Here is an 18,996-nt window from a genome sequence, read left to right as displayed (position 1 = left end):
ACCAATGGCTGAGAGCTGGAGCGCATCTCTTATTATCCTACTGAAAGCACCGCGCTGTATTTGCATAGCCCCGCCCTCTCTTGCAGGTCTCCTTTCAGCGCTTCATTCTGACAGCTTTTCTCATTGGTCAGGAAACCTGTCAGTCACCATGTGGGCGGGGCCGTCTGGCTCAGCAGCGCTGCTGGCAGGGGCTTCAAGTCTGCTTACTTACCGCCACTGGCTCTTCCTTTTTACATCCTTCAACGGGAATGTGAAAGGCATCCAACAATAACTCCTTTCATTTCGCATGAATAGGGATTCTTCAGCACTTGCCAGACCGTTACTAGTGGAAATCAGTGGGAGAATGATATTGGCAGGTCCTAGTCGTGCTTACAACACTTCTCTTTTTGTTTGGGTTGAGGTCACTAAATGGCAGAATTACATTTTTGACTAGTTTACATCACTGTTCCACACACCCAAAAATGTGTGTCACCACGTCTTTTTTTAGACTCAGATCTTTGCCAGCTCTTACAGGCTTTTGCCTCAACCACGTGTCCACGTAATTTCTCCCTCGTACTGATCAGTCAGTCTCAGCACTGAGCAGAGCAACTGTGCACCTTTCCAGAATCCACACCCGTTCACAGTAACACACAACCGAGTCCTGTTGACTTCCATAAATCTCTAAATTGCTTAGTCTACTAGTCAAACAGACAGACCCCTGACTAGTACTGTTGTGAAAGTGCCTCTTGACATCTATCTGAATATTGACTCTCTCTCTCTCTCTGCCAACAGCTGATTCCAGGACAGGAATGTGAGTCTTGCAGAGTCAAGCGTATTCACGTTCATTTGTGTGTCAGTGTTACAGAGTCAGTAAGTTTGCTGTTTTAGCACATTTGCAAAGCTGCAATGCTGCACCTGCTGTGTTGACTAGGTGGGACAAAACCTTAATACTAGCTATAAAACAATGGTTTTAAATGACTGAAAAGTGGAAAATTACAACATTTACCACATTAAAATCAGTGAGATGAGACTGGGGCTAGTTGTCACATGGCCTTGGCTCGTTGAGTAGAGTCCAATTACACAAGTGTGCTTTGGGGCTTTCCAATGTTTAAATCAAATGGAATAAAATTATGATTTCTTTCTGGGAGAGACTTTTTTCAAAACCATTTAAAAAATCTTACCGACCCCAAACTTTTGCACATCATTTTTCAAATTCCTTTTACCTCAAGCCCATGTTATTCCTAAAGTGCTAAACAGATGCCCAATGCCCTCGGCCTCCATAAATACCCAGTCTTCCTTTCACACCAGTTTCCCATGGGGCAGATCTGGAGCCACATGTCGCCCCAAAGCACGTGTGTAACCCTCAGTGCATTCTCCACCCAAACAACCACACCACCCATCAAACACACCCAAACCCAGACCGACTCATCAAACACGTGCTATGTATGATTCATGTGGGAATATCTGCATTATTAAATGCTTTTTAAAATTGATCGCAAAAAAAATGTCAAGTCATAATCCAGGTGTGGTGAAGCATTTATGCACTTAATTAAGAGTATGTTTTTCGAAATAATAATTAACAAAAAGATTTATGAGTAAAATATGAATGCTGTTTCACAACCAGTCACCACTATGATGCTACGGTTGTTGACAGAGAATTCAAATTAAAATATATAAAAAAAAACATTGGATTGTTAATTGAAATATATCTCAAATAAAATAAATAGTGCTGTCAAATCAATTAATCATGATTAATTGCTTCTAACGGAAAAGTTTGTAAATATATAATATGTGTGTGTCTAGATAATATATGTGTGTTGGTCTATATATATATATACATACACACACACACACACAAACTTTTATGTTAGATGCGATTAGTCGATTTGACAGCACTAAAAATAAAATATAAATATTAGATAAAAAACATAAATTAAATGAAACATTTGAAATGTTTAAATTTAAAATTTAAAACTATAAAAACATTTTTTTAAATGCTAAAAATGGCTAAGCACATTGCAAAAGGTCAAAAAATGTACAAAAAAAAAAAATATATATAAAAAAGAGTATTCAAAATATTGTTATAATATATGGTTCTGAATGGCGTTAGGGTGTTGCTTTGCAGTTGTTAGGGTATTCTGGGTGGTTTCTTGGCTGTTTCAGGATGGTTACTTAAGTCGCAAGAGCCCACCAAGTCTCTATATATGATATGCTTTTTTTCAGCAGGGTATTTGGCTTTAGTACTAATTTGGTAATTCCATGGGATAAACCACACAAATAATACTAATAGAAGAATTATATTTCAAACAGCATAAATGAAATATATTCTGAGGGTAATTTCAAGAATTTAGTCACATAAGTGTGTCCAATCTGGTAGCTATATGCAAATATGAATGAGGATCTGGATGTACTGAAGCAGAACTTGTCTATTATTGTATTAAAGTGGCTCTGGATATTATTAACTGCAAGAGACTGAAGGAGAGAGTTTGATGTCAGACCTCTTAAAGTGCACCTGCAGTCAAAAATGTTATACCTTTAAACATCTTTGATAATCAAAATTACATATTTAAAAAAAAATTCCTGTGAAAATAATTTCGTTATGCCTTAAAATAGCTTGATGTAACTCTACACCCTTGCTTTATTTAGTATATGTGGAACCATGAATATGCAAATTAGCTCCGCCTCCACTCACTCAAGCTCAGAATACCTGATCCTCTTGATCAACTTTACTGTAGTAAATGCAACATAATGGCAAGTGAAAATATCGGTTTAATTCAGCCATATATGTTTGAACCAGAAACTGATTAAAAAGAGGAAGAGTGAATTATACAGGCTCGTATATACAAGTCGATGTATCAGAATGGTAATGCGTTTTAAGTATTGCGCTCTACAACGTTGGACACATAACACTAATTAATATGATTAGCCTTTGGCTTGACTATACGTTATAAAACAGCTAATAAGGTGTTGCTAATGTTACACAAACCATGTTTCCGTTCGCCATCTCTGCCTTCTAAAAATCAGCATCCTTAGAAACGCTTTGAACATCATAGAAGTCCCGTCCCGCACATTGACGGGATTGGTTACGTGTTTGTGGCAGTGGGAAACAGAGGCGGTTTCAAACCACATTTACTGTCTTTGGTGCGCTGCACTTTTAGGGAGAAAATACTCAGCAAAGGTGCTGACTGATGAATTTGCACGTGGTTCATCTTTATAGGCTATATTAAAAACACCACATATACATATAAACAACATTAAAAGCTTGATTTTCACCACAGGGGGTCTTTAAAGGGTTTCTACAGTTAAATGTCTGGGAAAACTGAACTCCTTGACCTAGCTATCATTCAAATGGCATATAGCTTCAAAAGTCCTTGTCACACTTCAAGCTTCAACTGAAATAGATGCTGAGGAATGTCAAAATCATCCCTTGGTATTTGACTTGACTTTCGGCCTGAGATAACAGTGCACTGACCTCATCCTATACTCTCCGCACACACACTTGTAGTGATGGGAAGATGCAGTTAGCGTTCTAGCGGCCCTCCACTGGGAGTTTCCTCCTCTCCAGTGTATCTTTGTTTTATCTAATCAGAGCTACTATATTTAGCTGGTTTGCTTACACATTGTTCATGTCTTTGTCAAATCATTGTTTGTCTAAGTTCAAGTGGGAAATTAATGCTTTCGGGTCACTTGATAACCACAAAAAGTCACAGCTAGAACATAATCACGTGAATTCAAAGATTTTGATGGTCAAACGTACTTTCTAGCACCTGACAGGAAAATGCAAGCCACAAATCTGTTGATTACATAATGAGGGAATTTTTTGAGGATGTTGAGGAGTTTTGTTTACAGTAGTTGATTTGTGTGTGTGTGGTGGATATTACTTGCCAAAGGCAGCTCTTCATTTGTTGTTTGTAATTCACCTGTTTGATTGTGATTCCTTTGTTCAATTGGTCTAGTAGTTAGCAGAACATCTTGTATAGTAAGCAGCACATTAGTGTACTGTGTGGCTATTTTTGCAGTTTTTGTTACACCATGTACTGTTTCTGTCAAGACCACTATAATCAAAGATGATTGACAATTAGCACACAGTTAAGATTGGCGGTATGGTTCTCTGGGCAAGATCCATGCAGTCTAGCATGGATAACAGCAGGGAGAGCAGCGATAACCCCCCTTAGGGTAAACAGAACCAACATAAATGTATTGCAGATATCATTAATGTCAATATTTTAATGTACAACATAATTAGAGAATTTAGTCAAAGGGGAATGCCAAATCCTGACAGACGAGGAGCTGGGGATGGAGGAGGGTAATTAGCTCCTGAGAAACGGGATAGCTGTTGATAATACTGAAGGAGCTTAAATGAATACAGTGATAGGCGTCGTATTCATAGGTAGACGTGGATCAGCTGATGTGAGCTTGACATATAACTTCCCTATTGAATGAAAAGGAACACCCAGTGAACAAAACAAATGAAATAGAAAAAAGTGTTTTAATTTCACTAAATATTTTATTATAAAAATAAATCAATAAACCAAAAATGATAAATGAAAATAAAATAAAACAATGTTCATCCTGCAAACCCTATAGGTCAAATAGGATAAAAATAAAAAAAATACAAAAAATAAAACAAAAATAAAATAAAATAAAAAGTAAAATAAGCTGGTTTGACTTGATAAACCACAGAGATGCATGGCACAGAAGGATGATAAACTCACATTTAATAACCACTAGGATCCATGCTGAGAAACACCAGTACAAAACATTAACAAAGAACAGAAGATAACTGAGGGTATAAATAAACTGGATGATGAGGAACAGGTGAGACACTAATCAATGAAACAATGAATAACTATGGCAACCAAGGAAACAGGAACTAAGCACACTGAACACAGGCAACACAAGACAAAAGAAGATCAAAATAAAAGTTAATTAACAAAGATGGGGGAATCGTGGAAAAATATTTTTCTTCACTTTCCTTTTTATTCACTTTCACTTTAACTAAATGTTAAACTTTGGAAACTGGATATCTGATGCATAACAAGCTTGTACATTTTCCCACTTTCTTTTCTTACTATGAATTCTGCTTAGTTTAAAGAGTAAAAAATGTCCAAGTACTTTTTGGACACAAATTGCATCTCTATGAAAACTGCATAGGCTTTTCCCACACGCTTTTCTTCAAAGTAAACTGCCTAAGATGACACAAGCTTGCATGTGAAGTATTGCATTTGTTCTAGCAACTAGTTCTGATTTAGCCCTTTTCCAAGTCAGACTTTGCCTAAAAGCTTCCTGCAGAGATAACAAAGAATAATATTGCTTTTTACAGTTGGCCTAACTTTTCTCTTTTTTTTCTCTTATGGGATATGAGCTCACTTCCACAATGTTTCAAACTGAACCTGTCCAGAGACGTCCTTTGTCAAAACAGCGTGTGAACACCCACACAAGAATCCCGAAACTAGACATATTCAAACCAAGCAGAGATATAACAGATCTATTCCTCAAACACACAGCCGCCAGAGTCACATTTGTCTCCCTGGCACAGGACAAACAGTTAGTGTACAGTTTTTGGGTTTGGGTTGTCGTAGATTTTTCCCTAAACCTAACTAAGTCCTATCTCATCTGACCTAAGTCTACCGGGGCCATCTCCAATCAACGCTTAATAAATACCTGGGCCGTCTCCAATCAACGCTTAATATATAGTCTACCTAACTAACTTGCTTTTCAACTAACTTCATTGTTAATCACAAGGTTCAAATTTAGTCATCTGTCTAGTTTCAATTCCCAAACTTGTAATTTATATACTCACACAACCAAAGTCAAAGGGGTATGGCAAAAACACAACATCCAAAAACACAGAACGTTTCAGTACATTGTGTTTCAAAGTGTCATCATGTTAGGCCTGAAAAGGAAGTAAGGTTAGATGTTAGAGACATGGTTAGTTTGATATACAGTTTACTATTTTATCTATTAAAAATCCACCACAGGGTCAATAAAGTATACATCACAGTTCACGTCTGTAATGTGCCTTTGAAGAAACATGAAATATACAGTATATGGAAATCAAAAATACCCTTGTATTAACAGACAGTACAGTAAAGGGAAAAAAGGTCCTTGTTTTAAAAGTGAACAATTTTACTTACAAAACAGCCTCACTCTCTAATGTATAGTTGTTTCATGAATCAAAAATACACAAAATCCAAAATAAATAAAATAAATTAAAAGTAAACTTTTTTTTTTTACATGTACTTATTTTACTTTTGTCATGGGCTTCATTGGGATGATTGGGATATATATATATATATAAAAAATCTTTTTTTCAAACTGTAAAAACTAAATAAAGCAAGTGATTTTCCCTACAATATAATTTGCGTTCTCAAAATGAAGGTTACGGCCTACATGCTTATAATTTAGCCTGGCGTAGAATGAAGGGTTTTGCAGTATTCAAGGAAAAAAAATGTAGTTTCAAGAAAGAAACTGTGATTGATTTAAAGGCTGTGTGAACAAGTAGACTCTCATTTACGTCATTATATAACGAACCGCAAACGCAATGATCGTAAATGACAATTTGTACATTCATACACAGGCATACATGTGAGTTCATGCATGTACCGTATCGTAACGATGCGTAAAACTGTCGAGTCCTGTTAAACTGACAGTCTCGCCTGGGGAAAAGCGTCACTTATAGCCCTTTACTGCCCTACTTTTATCCAGATATTGCAGTATATCATGCAGAGCAGGGAAGTGCACTCTCACACTCACAAATCTATTGATTTGCACTTTTTCATGCAATACATCCGTGCACGTGGAGCCAGTAACCCAGCCAGCCCTGCGGTCTCTGGGGTCAGCTGCTGCTTTTTTCTCAAGATTTTTGGCATACAGATGACTCCACTGTTCCCTTCCCAACTGTTCGTGGCCTGTAGAACAGATAAGCGCATTAAAACATGGACAGCTGGCTTCTTGTAGGCCTTGCACCCTTGATGCTTGGCGCTCTGTGGTTTTGGTGAAAAGAGGCTGGTGCCATTCTCCAGCAGGGCAGGGCAGATGGAGACAGAGTTCTTCCCAATCCACAGCAGCTGAGAGTTTGAAAATCCTGTTGCTTCTGGCCAAAGCAAGTGCAGTCTTTTATCCCGTCCCACTGCCTCTCTATCACCCAGTGCTTTCTTTTTTTGTGTCTCTGACCCCCTCTAAAGTTTCTCCTTAAAGGGTTAGTTCACCCAAAAATGAAAATTCTGTCAGTAATTACTCACCCTCATGTTGTTCCAACCCCATAAGACTTTCGTTCATCTTCGGAACACAAATTAAAATATTTTTGATGAAATCTGAGAGCTGGCTCACTCCTTCATAGGCTGCTAGGTAATTGATATCTGCCATCCCAGAAAAGTTAGTGAAGACATCGTGAAAATAGTCCAAATGACTACAGTGGCTCAACCAATACTTTTTGTGCGCAAAAACAAACAAAAATAACGACTTTATTCAACTATTAATTTTCTTCTGTGTGGGCCTCTGAGTGAGTTGACGTAGTGTGACAGCGCTCACTATTGGCTCATGCTGGTCATGTGTGTGATGCTGGCCAATAGTGAGCCTACGTTCTGGCGTACAACACAAAAGCGCTGCGCTGTTACACTGCATGAACTCACTCAGAGGCCCACACAGAAGAAAATGAATAGTTAAATAACGTCGTTTTTTTTGTTTTTGTTTTTTGGGCGCACAAAAAGTACTCTCGTCGCTTGATAAACTTAAGGTTGAGCCACTGTAGTCACTTGGACTATTTTAAACATTGTCTTTACTAACTTTCTGGGCCGGCAAGTTTCAATAAACATGGAAGCCTATGGAGGAGTGAGCCAGCTCTCAGATTTCATCAAATATATCTTAATCTGTGTTCCGAAGATGAACGAAAGTCTTAAGGGGTTGGAACAACATGAGGGTGAGTAATTACTGACAGAATTTTTGGGTGAACTAACCCTTTAAGGCAGAGTTCCTTAAACTTGGTCCTGGAGGGCCACTGTCCTGCAGAGTTAAGCTCCAACACTGATCAAACACACCTGAGCAAGCTAATCAATGTCTTCAGGATCACTAGAAACTCACAGCTAAGTGTGTTTGATCAGGGTTGGAGCTAAACGGTGCAGGACAGTGGCCCTCCAGGACCGAGTTTGAGGAACCCTGCTTTAAGGCCTGTGCCTTTTGTTGGTCTATCTTCATTCTGTGTTCCACTTAAAGTCAGAATGAAATGGTATTCGCATCCCGTTTTGCTTCCATGTGTCATCATAATGAACGAATGTATAAAAAACGTAGGCCTCTATAACACACAAACACACACATGCATGCCACAAACACACTTATCACATCTCCACCCCACAATTTTCTAATCTAATACACTAGAGAACAGGAAGAGGAAACCGATAGTTCTGGAAAGAGAAGCTTTGTGTCACACAATGCATGAGATGAGGTCAGCGTCGGGTTGGCTGTGACAAAATATCTGTCATCAGGCCCAAATCTAATCTCCTGATGTGTTGTGAAAAAGGCGAAATGAGCACATTAATTGAGTGTCATTTCCTCTGTCAGCAGTGTCAGTGCTGCTGTGTTCTGAGGCCTGGGATTGGACACTGTGTTCTGGAGCCAGCACGTGAGGACAAAGACATGTGATCAAAGATGGTTTACTAGCGCCTCCTGCTGATCAGCAGCAGAATGCGCATCTGAATGCAGCTGACTGTGTATATTTCATAATATTCTATTCTAGACCTATCTAGTTATTTTCAGTATGGTTTATTGTCTCTAAGTAACCTGTAGTCACTAAATATTCAATTTATTTTTTATTCATTAAAATGAAAAATGTTTTGATATTTTAAATGCACATATATGTAAATATAATTCCCCTGAAAATCAATTTAAAGGGGGCACATGTTGGAAATATTTTTGGCGCTGCCCTTTACAGTTACATAAGCTTTTAATTTATGCACCCTGTTTAATGCACCTATTTTACTATAACATTACTATTACTACAAGATACAATAGTTATGTAAAATTATTTTATATTGCTCAATAATCATTTGAAGACACAAATCATTAATCTGTCAGTGCACGTCATTCAATTATTGGGATTTAATTAAAAATATTACAAAATAGGAAAAAATTCACTACAGTCTAATTATATAATTTGCAGTAACAACACTAACATTTATGGAACAAAATATGCGGATTTAATGGTCAGCAACACGCACAGACTGTAGTGGAGAATGCTGCTTCTGCTTTGAGTGGCTTGCAGACAGTAGACAATAATGTGAGTGTCATTTCCCATGTAATTTCCTTTTTATGTGCTTTGTGACTTTTAAGTTGATCAGATGTCTTCTCATTTGATCTGCATAGAAGTGTTTTTCTGTTTTGATGTTCTGTACCAATACATCATGTTGTCCATTCTACAAGCACTTCTGTCTCTGGGTGAATTTTATCTGCATTTCTGATACACTGTAAAAAAAAAAAAAAAAAAAAAAAAAATTGTTGTTTCAACTTGTTCGTGCTGCCTTAAAATGTTACGTTTTGTCAACTTGAAATGTGAAGTTGTACTAAGTGACAACTTGGATATTTGAGTTGACACTTCAAATCTTGAAATGTGAAGTTGTACTAAGTGACAACTTGGATATTTGAGTTGACTCTTCAAATCTTTAGGCAGCACAAACACTTACTTGAAACAACATTTTTTTAACAGTATGTTTGTTTATATATGATATATCACATGAAACTGATCAGCATACACTGTAAAAAGTTTAACTATTATTTACTCAATTTTATTGGTGAAACATTTTTACACTCAAAAAAATTGAGTAAATTTTAAAGCTGTGAAATCAATGAAATATACTGTATGAATTGAGTAAATGCAAGTAAAAAAATTAAGTAAATCTGAGTAACTGCATCTGGTACATTAACAAATAAAATTGAGTAGAAATAATTTAACATTTAAACATTAAAAAAACAATATTTATGAGTAATATTAACTGTTTTTATTAATGAGTAATATTAACTTTTTTATTTTCTCTAAACCTTTGTAAAATAGTACTCCAGACAACCACCATTATACATTACATTGGCCTTTATTTTCAATGAGTACAGCAATACAGCACATTTTAGACTGTTTTTTCATGTATACAATATTGCCTGCATTTAAACTTATTTAACAAGTAAAAATGAAATATTTAAACATTCAGGTAGCCTAATTCAAGTGTAATCAACCACTCTGTTATCCAATATCCACCGAATCTGCGCTGGTCCTCGTGCCGGAGACAGACTCGCGCTCTGCGGGTGAACTTAGAACTTCATACCGCCGTCCTGCGTTTCACTCACAGTCACTGAGGCTGAGGCACAGCCGAAAGATACTGCGAGCGACTGACATAACCTGCCAATAAACAAAAAGTGATAGTTCTGAGGACATTTTATCATCCAAATGATAATAATTATATTCATTATCATTATGAAAGTCATGTGTTTATGCAAAGCGTTTCAATCACGCAAAAAGACAAACGCGGCTCTCGTCTCGTTTAGGTGTCGAATTACGCCTCTGTATGTTGTTTTGCATTAAATATGATTTAAAGCACAGTAATGATTTTATAGATAAAATAAAACATACACCAACCTGAATTTCACAGTGAAAATGCACCAAATCTGCGACGCTGAGAAGAGAGCTGTTGTTCTGGAGACTGGAGAGTTCAAACAGCCACGCTCACTCCAACCGTCGAGTTTTCGTCACGTCAGAGGGTGGGGGAGGGGGGGGGGCATTGTTTTAATTGAGTAAACTTACTCAATTTTAAGAGCGTGTTAAATATATTAATAATATTGATTTGAATTAAGTAATTTTTTTGTTTCTTGAAACAGATCAGTTTAATTAAACATTCTCAAATATTTTGATAGAAATTTCACATATATATTAAGTATATTATAAAGAAATAATTGGTTAGTCAAATACTTAATTATTTTATTGAAAAAAACTTAAATATATCTGTAAATTTGAGATAAAATTAACTGTTGGATTTTTACTCAATTATTTTGGTATGTTTAACTCAAACAATCAAGTAAACGATATACAGAGATTTTATTAAGTTAATAAAGTAAAAAATTTCTGTAATATTTACTAAGCCACAGAATTATTTTTTACAGTGTACTGGTGATCGATTAAAACAATTAACTAGATTAATCATATTTTTTCTGTGATTAATTGCGTGATTAATTTATATAAGTTTCATACATTTTAAATATATTTTATAATGTAATAATTTCACAGTTAATCTCTTAATTAATGTAGAAACAACATAAAGACAGTATCTTTTAAATACTTGCTTAATGGAATCTTTTTATGAATGAAGGCCAGTATCACTGATACTAATACAGCTACTAATGCCTCAATGAAAATGATTTTTTATTTTCATTTTTTTTATTTTAAACATTAATTATAGCCATTCAACATTACAGTATAATTAAAAAAACATTTAGTTCAAATATACTTTCAATAATTTCAATATACACTTTCAAATATATTTGAGTATAATTATTTTTAGGGAAATAATCAGAGATAAACAACTTCAATGCCTATTTTAATTTTTTACAGCTGCTATATTGTTTGGAAGTCAATTCCACTACACTAAACAATTATGCTTGAATATGAGACATGACATGACATGACAAAACAAAAAAAAAAATATAATATATATATATATACAGTAGGCTATATAAATATTATAGATGTCATTTTGTTTTTATTGTGTGTCATTAGCCTACTAATCAAGCTGTAGTTGTAGTAGTCAAGCTGTCAAATTATGCAGACAGTGTGAAAATATGATTCAATTGCTATCATATGATTCTAAGGACCGCAGTTCACAGTCACATCCATGGAAGGAAAACAACGGTTATACTATTTGTGGACCGTGTTTGGCTGTAATTAAGTCCGTAATAAAGAGAACACAACAAAGGACGGAGCTTGATCAGGCCACACGCCTTAATTGATTTCTTCTGTTTCTCTAGCAGTTGCCTGCTGCGCTAGAGCAAGAGCCCTGGGAGAAGGCCAGCTGGGGCTCTGCCGAGAGCGAGGAAGATCGAGAGACAGAGTTCAAGAATCCTGAAGCCTTCTACTGCATGTTAGAGGTGTTTAGTCCTTGGACAGACTGCAGAAAATGAACACTACAACTTCATAACACATCATTACATCATGATAACTGCTTCATGATCGCTTGGTGTAGTAAGATTAATTTAATTGCTTCAATTTGAAGTCAGGCCCTAAAAACACACATATCTACCAATAAATATGTAGGCACTCACACAAATCAGCAGCAGGGACTTGCTTTGTTGTGAGTCTCCACAGAGGGTAAGTTGAAACCTGCCATTGGCTGAGGCCGGTCATGTGATTGCAGATTACAGCTCCAGGCAGAGCTCAGTTTGTAAGGTTTTCATATGGTGTAAATCAGCTGCTCACCACAGCATTCCACTCTGCCTTCAGTAACAACAACCACCAAACATGAGGTGCCTTACCATTACGTGCCAAAACCAGCGCTCACGAAATCCCACTCAGCTCCCTTTGAATCTTCTCCACCAAATGACATCATTAACACGTTTATAGCCTCGTTTAAATAGTCAGGAGCGCTTATGATCACATATGTTTTGCTTATCAGTTTATGATCATCTTCATTTTTATTTGCTTATGTTCACGGGCACCCCCTCCTTTAGGGCCGAAGAGTGGGCGACGACGGCCCTGTTTACTCATGACCTATTTTTGTATGTTGCATCTGTGTACCAGTGCGAGTTCATATTCTTTGAACAGAGAATTGAACGAAGTAATCTGATTGGACTGTTGGTTGAATTTTGTTAGCGAAATGTATTTAATCTGATTATTTCGATTATTTAATGATCGGTTTCTGTGCCACCCACAACGCCTTTCTGAAAAGCAGCGTTCCGCTTTCCCTCAGACCAAACTTAGAAGAGGCTAAATCTTTGTAGTGGTGTGTGCTGGGAAAGTATAATTATAAACTGGCTTTTGAGACTTTGAGCTTATTCCAAGGCTAGTGAACAAATAAATAAAACAGGACCTCAGTTTATAAAATCTGGTTAAGTAACTGTCAACCAATGTTTAGACTACTAGCTCAGAACTTAAACAGACATAGAAACTACCACATTTCTTTATTATGTACCAGAAGGTGCTCCAGGCAGAAAGACAGCTTTTGGTAGTCATTAAAACCATCTCCCTTAGCTCCACAAGAAGACCATTAGGCTTTTCACACTTGACATATAACCCCAGAGCCATTTTAAGCCTGGGATAACGAAATCCTGGTTGTCTTGTTCCATGTGTCACACCGTACACCTTAAAGGGATAGTTCACCCAAAAATGAAAAAGTTGTTCCAAACCTGTATGAGTTTCTTTCTTCTGTTGAACACAAAATAAGGTATTTTGAAACATTTAGTAATCAAACAATAGGAAAAGATGGAAGTCAATGGGGTGAATATGATTTCTCTAAGTATAACATGTTCCTGGATCAACATCTTTGTTGACCTTGAAACAACATTCCAATCAACCAATCAGAATTGAAGGACAAGTTTACAGTCCATGTCAAATTTAGGCTTAAAATCAGGGTTAGGGGCTTCTAGTTATTCACCTATCATTTCCCCTCTGATTTTAGGGATAATTTGTGGGTACGTAGGGTTAGGTTTAGGAGTAGGGATAGGGTTAGGACTATGTATGCGGATGGTAATGTTCCAGGATCAACAAAATATGTTGATGTCTTACTTGGCAAAATCACTGGTTACGATCAAAGTCAATGGCTACCATCAACTGTCTGGTTACCAACATTTTTCTAAATATCTTTTTTTTGTGTTCAGCGGAAGAATGAAACGCACTCTGGTTTGGAACAACATGATGGTGAGTAAATAATCACAACATTTTAATTTTTGGGTGAACTATTCCTTTAAAAGCGGTTCAAATAAGTGCTAACCCCTAAAATTGCAAATGTAAAATGTTATCCAGGGTTAAAAGTGGCTTCAGCCCAGGTTTAATAAAATACATGAACCCACAGTTAAGCTTAATGTGAAAAGTATAGTTAATAATGTGATTTACTCAGGTTGAATTAGACTTAGACCTGCATGAATTTCCACGCCGTGCTGTTGACCAGCAAAACTTGGCTGGTGAAGAGGATTCACCAAGGAAGTCTTGAAAAGATTTTTAATGGCCTATGGGGAGACCAGCATCCAAAACACGACATATTTTAGCGAAATCCATCTCCATTGCCACAATCCCCAGCTGCATCCGAAATCACATACTGTCTGAGTAGCTACATCTGAATAAAAATGACTATGTTCTAACTTCTATGTAGTAGTAGCCTATGAATGTATTTAGTATGAATGAACATAGTCCGGACATAGTATATTCACCATGTCACCATTGTCATGTGACTTACGGCGTAAGTTTTGTTTCACTTCCATTTCCAGCTTCTCTCCTGTGGCCTCATGGGATAGTGTCCATCGGATGCGTCATCCGGGTACTTTTCTAATTGTGCTTTATGAACATATGAATTCGGACATACTCAGTAAAAATGATATGATCAATAAGTTATGACAACAACTTATGTTTTTACATTGCTTTAACTCATAAAATTCTAATTTTCAAACCTTTTTTATGTAATACAAGAATCAACAAATTTTTTAAGTCAGTTTAATGTAATTTAAGTTGAAATGACATCCAAATTGATTGTAGGCCTACTTAAAAATTTAAGGCAGACACTTTTTTTTTGTTTTACATTGTACTACTCTTTCACATACTATTTTTGACTACTTATAGGGAACTAGGCATATTCAGACTGTCTCTAACTATTGCTTAGCAGATAAAACTGATTTTCTTTTTCCAGACAAAACCTCTGCAATCTGAGGAAAGACAAGACAAACGAAGACAAGACAAGACAAAAAAAAGAAAAAAAGAAAAGAAATGCAACAACGCAAAAAAAGAAAAAGAAAAAGAAGAAGAGAAAAGTAAAGAAAAAAGTAGAAAAAGAATCATATCAGAGTCTTTGGGTGTCCTCTTTTGGCCATCAAGCAGCCGTTCGGCAACACTGTAGCAACTTCCTACTCACGCCCTATAGCCACACATAGCAAACCATATAGTGACCCATGACCCAGCCACATCTCAGCATCAGAATATTATATACCCTATAGAGACACTAGGATGCTATCTTTGGACTCATAGCAGCATAGAGGCAAATCCAACATTTTGAAGGCGCCACTCAGCTTTTCTTCAGAAAAGATCTTAGTTACTCACAAACATGATCCTCCACAGAGAGGGATTTCTTTCCTTGTTCTATTATAGTCAACTCGTTTAGATCTTTGTTTGAAACTTAGTCTGAGAGCAACAGTTGTTTATTTGTTTCATTTCGCCTCTAGCGGGTCCAAAGTAGTACAGCAGCAATGGTTTTGGTCATTTGAAGTAGGCGGGGAAACGCGAGTGATGCTGCCCGTGCAGACCCCCTTCCCCTCCCCTCTCGCGCTGCTCTCCAGTCCCGTGGCCCGAGTCTCTGCTCCTGCGTAAGGATCCCGCTTTGTTGAGAAGGTGTTTTTAAACACGCGGGTGATTCTGAACGAGATCCCTCACACCGCCCCGTGGAACGCGGCTTCGTAAAAATATGTGCACTGTCTCTTTAAGATCCCTTCACTAGTCCGCTTCGTATTGATCAATCCACCATTTTCCAGCGCACAGCACTCAGCGGCGGCGGCGGAGAGAGAAAGCCCTACCTGGAGACGCCAGGCAGGACCGGGGGCAGTCATGGCAGCCAACATGTACCGGGTCGGAGGTAAGAGATCATGCTGGGTAAAAAATGTCGTGCCCTTTTGTGTGTGTCGCTCTCGCTCATGCTTTTTCGCAACAGGGCTTAGCAGTTTTAGGTTTGTCCTTCCTCTTTTATTTTTTAAAGTACTGTAGGACTACAGTGAGAGGATGATGATGGTGATGGGGATTGCGAGCAGCGAGATGAAGAGGAACACTCTCGTTTCGGGACCCCGAGAATGTTTTTACTACTAACTGCCGCTACATTTATTGCCGTTAGCATGATGTAGCGCGTGCGGGTGTCATTGAGTGTTAGTAACAAGCGGGTAACTCTTAAATTTACACAAGAGAAGCGTTTTTTTTTTTTTAAAGTTAAAGTTTGAGCTGCACGCCCCACTTAAGACACTCTGACGAGTCAGAAACACTCTGTTTTAATGGGAGAGGATGGTACAGTGTCAAATCTTTGTCTTGTAATTTACTTTTTATAGACATTGAATGCCATGGATGAAGTGAGAAAGTTTTGGCACATAAACTTTAAGCCAGTAGATTGAGTCCAGTGACTTCAATGCTCGTGGAGAAACTGTGTAGATATAAAGTATAGAATAAGTAATGCTATGTGTCAAAGAATTAACTTTTTGGAGATGTATATTGGCATACCCAAATTGTCTGTTTCATAAAGAAAGAAGGTGCCAATAATGCACTGCTGCCTTTTAATATATTTAACACATTTAAAAGAGGTTCATAATGATCTCTAATTAACTCAATTATCTAATGTGGCTGAAGCTCAGATATCAATTTAAAGGAACAGTAAATAATTGAAAACTCTGCCATTTACTCACCTGCCTCATGATGTTTCAAATCTATATGACTTTGTTTCTTCCGCAGAACACAAAAGGAGATGTTAGGCAGAATGACAGCCTCAGTCACCATTCACTTTCATTTGTTTTTCCATACAATGAAAGTGAATGGTGACTGAGGCTGTCATTGAGCCTAACCTCTCCTTTTGTGTTCTGTGGAAGAAACAAAGTCATATAGATTTGAAACATCATGAGGGGGGAGTAAATGATGCCAGAAGTTTCATTTTTGATCATTTATCCCTTCCAGTGATTGCATTTGTCTCTGTAACAGATTTCCAGTTGGTATCAATTAACCATCCTGGTTAACCTATGCTGATTTAGGGAGAATGAATGTGTGCTTACAGTGTCCATAGTGTAATTATTGGTGTTATGAGAGTATTTGGCTTGGGAAGTTTACTGTTGAGGCAGGGGGAGTTGATGAACTTGGTCTAACCTGAAGAAAAGCTGATCTTTCATCAGGTGATGCGTTACAAGTGAATTTACATATTCTGATTTAACTTGCGAACATCCAATCGGGAGTCTTCTTCTTTTCTGTCTAGATGTTTCTAGTGTTTAAACATGCTTCTAATATATGAAGTATACAGTATTCAGATGTTGTGTGTTTTATAGAGTACCTGGATTATCTACTATATTTGTGAAAAGGAGCAGGATGCATGACTTGACTTTTCATTTGCAGTGACATTAATTAACTGTAGTAATATCTGCCACAGTTTTTACCAACTTTTAATGGGGTAGTTTACCCACAAATGAAAATCCTGTAATTATTTACTCACCCTACTGTTGTTCCAAACCCATTAGACTTTCATTCATCTGCTGAAGACAAAATGAAAATTTATTTAATATTCTCTCTTGTCCATTGAAAGTACACACAACCAAAAGTTTCACACTTACAATGTCTTTATGAACATTTTGAAAAGTAATTCATATGAATCAAGTGGTTTAATCTAAGTCTTCGGAAGAGACACGATCACTTTATAAGATGAAGACTTTTATTCAAATATAAATCAATGCACATGCATAGAGCACATCAAATCTGGTAAACACAAAAGCTCAACTGTACTCGCTTGAAGTACAAGAACAAAACTCGTTTTGAATGACACGAGGGTGAGTAAATGATGACAATTTTCATTTTTGACTGAACTATTATTTTAAGACGTTTTTATCTATCTCAAGTTTTAATTTTGACATAAATGTATTTATGTGACAAAGTAAGCCTACCACTTTTTGAAAGGGTCGAATAATGCATACGGTTTTCACATAGTATTTAGACCTGAAATTTAGATAGATCTGCAATAGATCCTATTGGATCTGCAATACTCAGTATACAGTTAGCAGATTCTGAACAGTCGCTGCTCTCACTGGATGTCCTGTACGGAGATGAATCACAGGTTTGTGAATGCGTTCGTTCAGCACTTTAAGATCATTGCAAAAATATCTGTTACTCTGTTACACGCTCCTCCCAGTGTTTGCAACATCTTTGGCTGCTGAGGCTGAAATTGGCCCCAGGCGCTTCATCCAGCAGAGAGTCTCCAAGGGCCTCCATACCGCTGGCTACTGCATCACCTGATACGACTGATCGACGACATCTGCACTCTCTCCATTTCTCTTTTTCTCTCATCCGTCTAGTGGACCAACCTCAGACTGGAATGAAGCCAGTTTTGCAAAATTTTACACCTCCATGTTCAGACCTCTGCTGTGCAGCCGTACTAAATGCTGAAATGTGCCATAACTGTCATTTGGATCTCATTAAAGCACCCCCAGATACTTCTTCTTCATGATTCTCCTGATAGCTCCAATACAATCATCGTTTTCCTTTGAGTGGATTTTGGGGTATTGAATTTGGAAGTGGAGCCATAATGGTTAAAACAATGCCCTGTGAGGGAGAAACAATGCCTCAGCGTTCTCTTCCTCCTTTGTCCTCCCTCAAACTTGATGGAGAAGGTAGTCGGCCTGAATTCTCTCTCATTGAGCTAACGGCTTTTCTCTGGCTCTCTTTTCTTCTCCCAGAAGGGAGGCTTCTCCTAGACTCCAGCGTAGAATAAATGTGCCAAGAAAATCAGAGGAAAAAAAAATTCAAAACAGACCACCATGAACAGCCAGAGAAATGATGGAAATTGAATGAATCACATTGCGATTGGTGGCGTTGAACTTGGCTATCTTCGGGATGGGTCAGGTTTGAGTTGGGAGCCATGAATGAGAAATGTAAACCAATGGATACAGTGAGCAGAGATACATGGTATTTGGGAAGCTTTACCAGGTGTCTGCTATCTCTAATATGTGTCCGGTCTGTGCGGGTGTTTGCCCTGCAGTTGGTCTTGGGAATAATTGATGTATGATACCACAAAGCAAGCAAATTTCATACTTTTCTGTCTGGTACAAATA

The 18,996-nt window shown here is 37.4% G+C and overlaps 1 protein-coding gene across 3 annotated transcripts in view; it reads left to right on the top strand.

Annotated features, from left to right (window-relative positions):
- Positions 1-15,441: 15,441 nt before the first annotated feature.
- Positions 15,442-18,996, top strand: part of mta1 (metastasis associated 1) — a 55,840-nt gene continuing 52,285 nt past the window's right edge. For 2 of the 3 annotated variants that reach the window (XM_081347771.1, XM_081347770.1), the window contains exon 1: positions 15,625-15,785. In XM_081347771.1, coding sequence (XP_081203897.1) covers positions 15,758-15,785 — 28 coding nt within the window. In that variant the 5' untranslated portion in view covers positions 15,625-15,757. Of the gene's footprint in view, positions 15,786-18,996 lie in introns of all 3 variants that reach the window. The other variant, XM_081347769.1, reaches the window with a different exon arrangement.

The sequence above is a fragment of the Scardinius erythrophthalmus genome (genome assembly GCF_964197995.2).
Source record: "Scardinius erythrophthalmus genome assembly, chromosome: 19".
NCBI lineage: Eukaryota > Metazoa > Chordata > Actinopteri > Cypriniformes > Leuciscidae > Scardinius > Scardinius erythrophthalmus.
The sequence above is the reverse complement of the archived record's forward strand: the minus strand, read 5'-3'. Positions and strand labels throughout refer to the sequence as shown.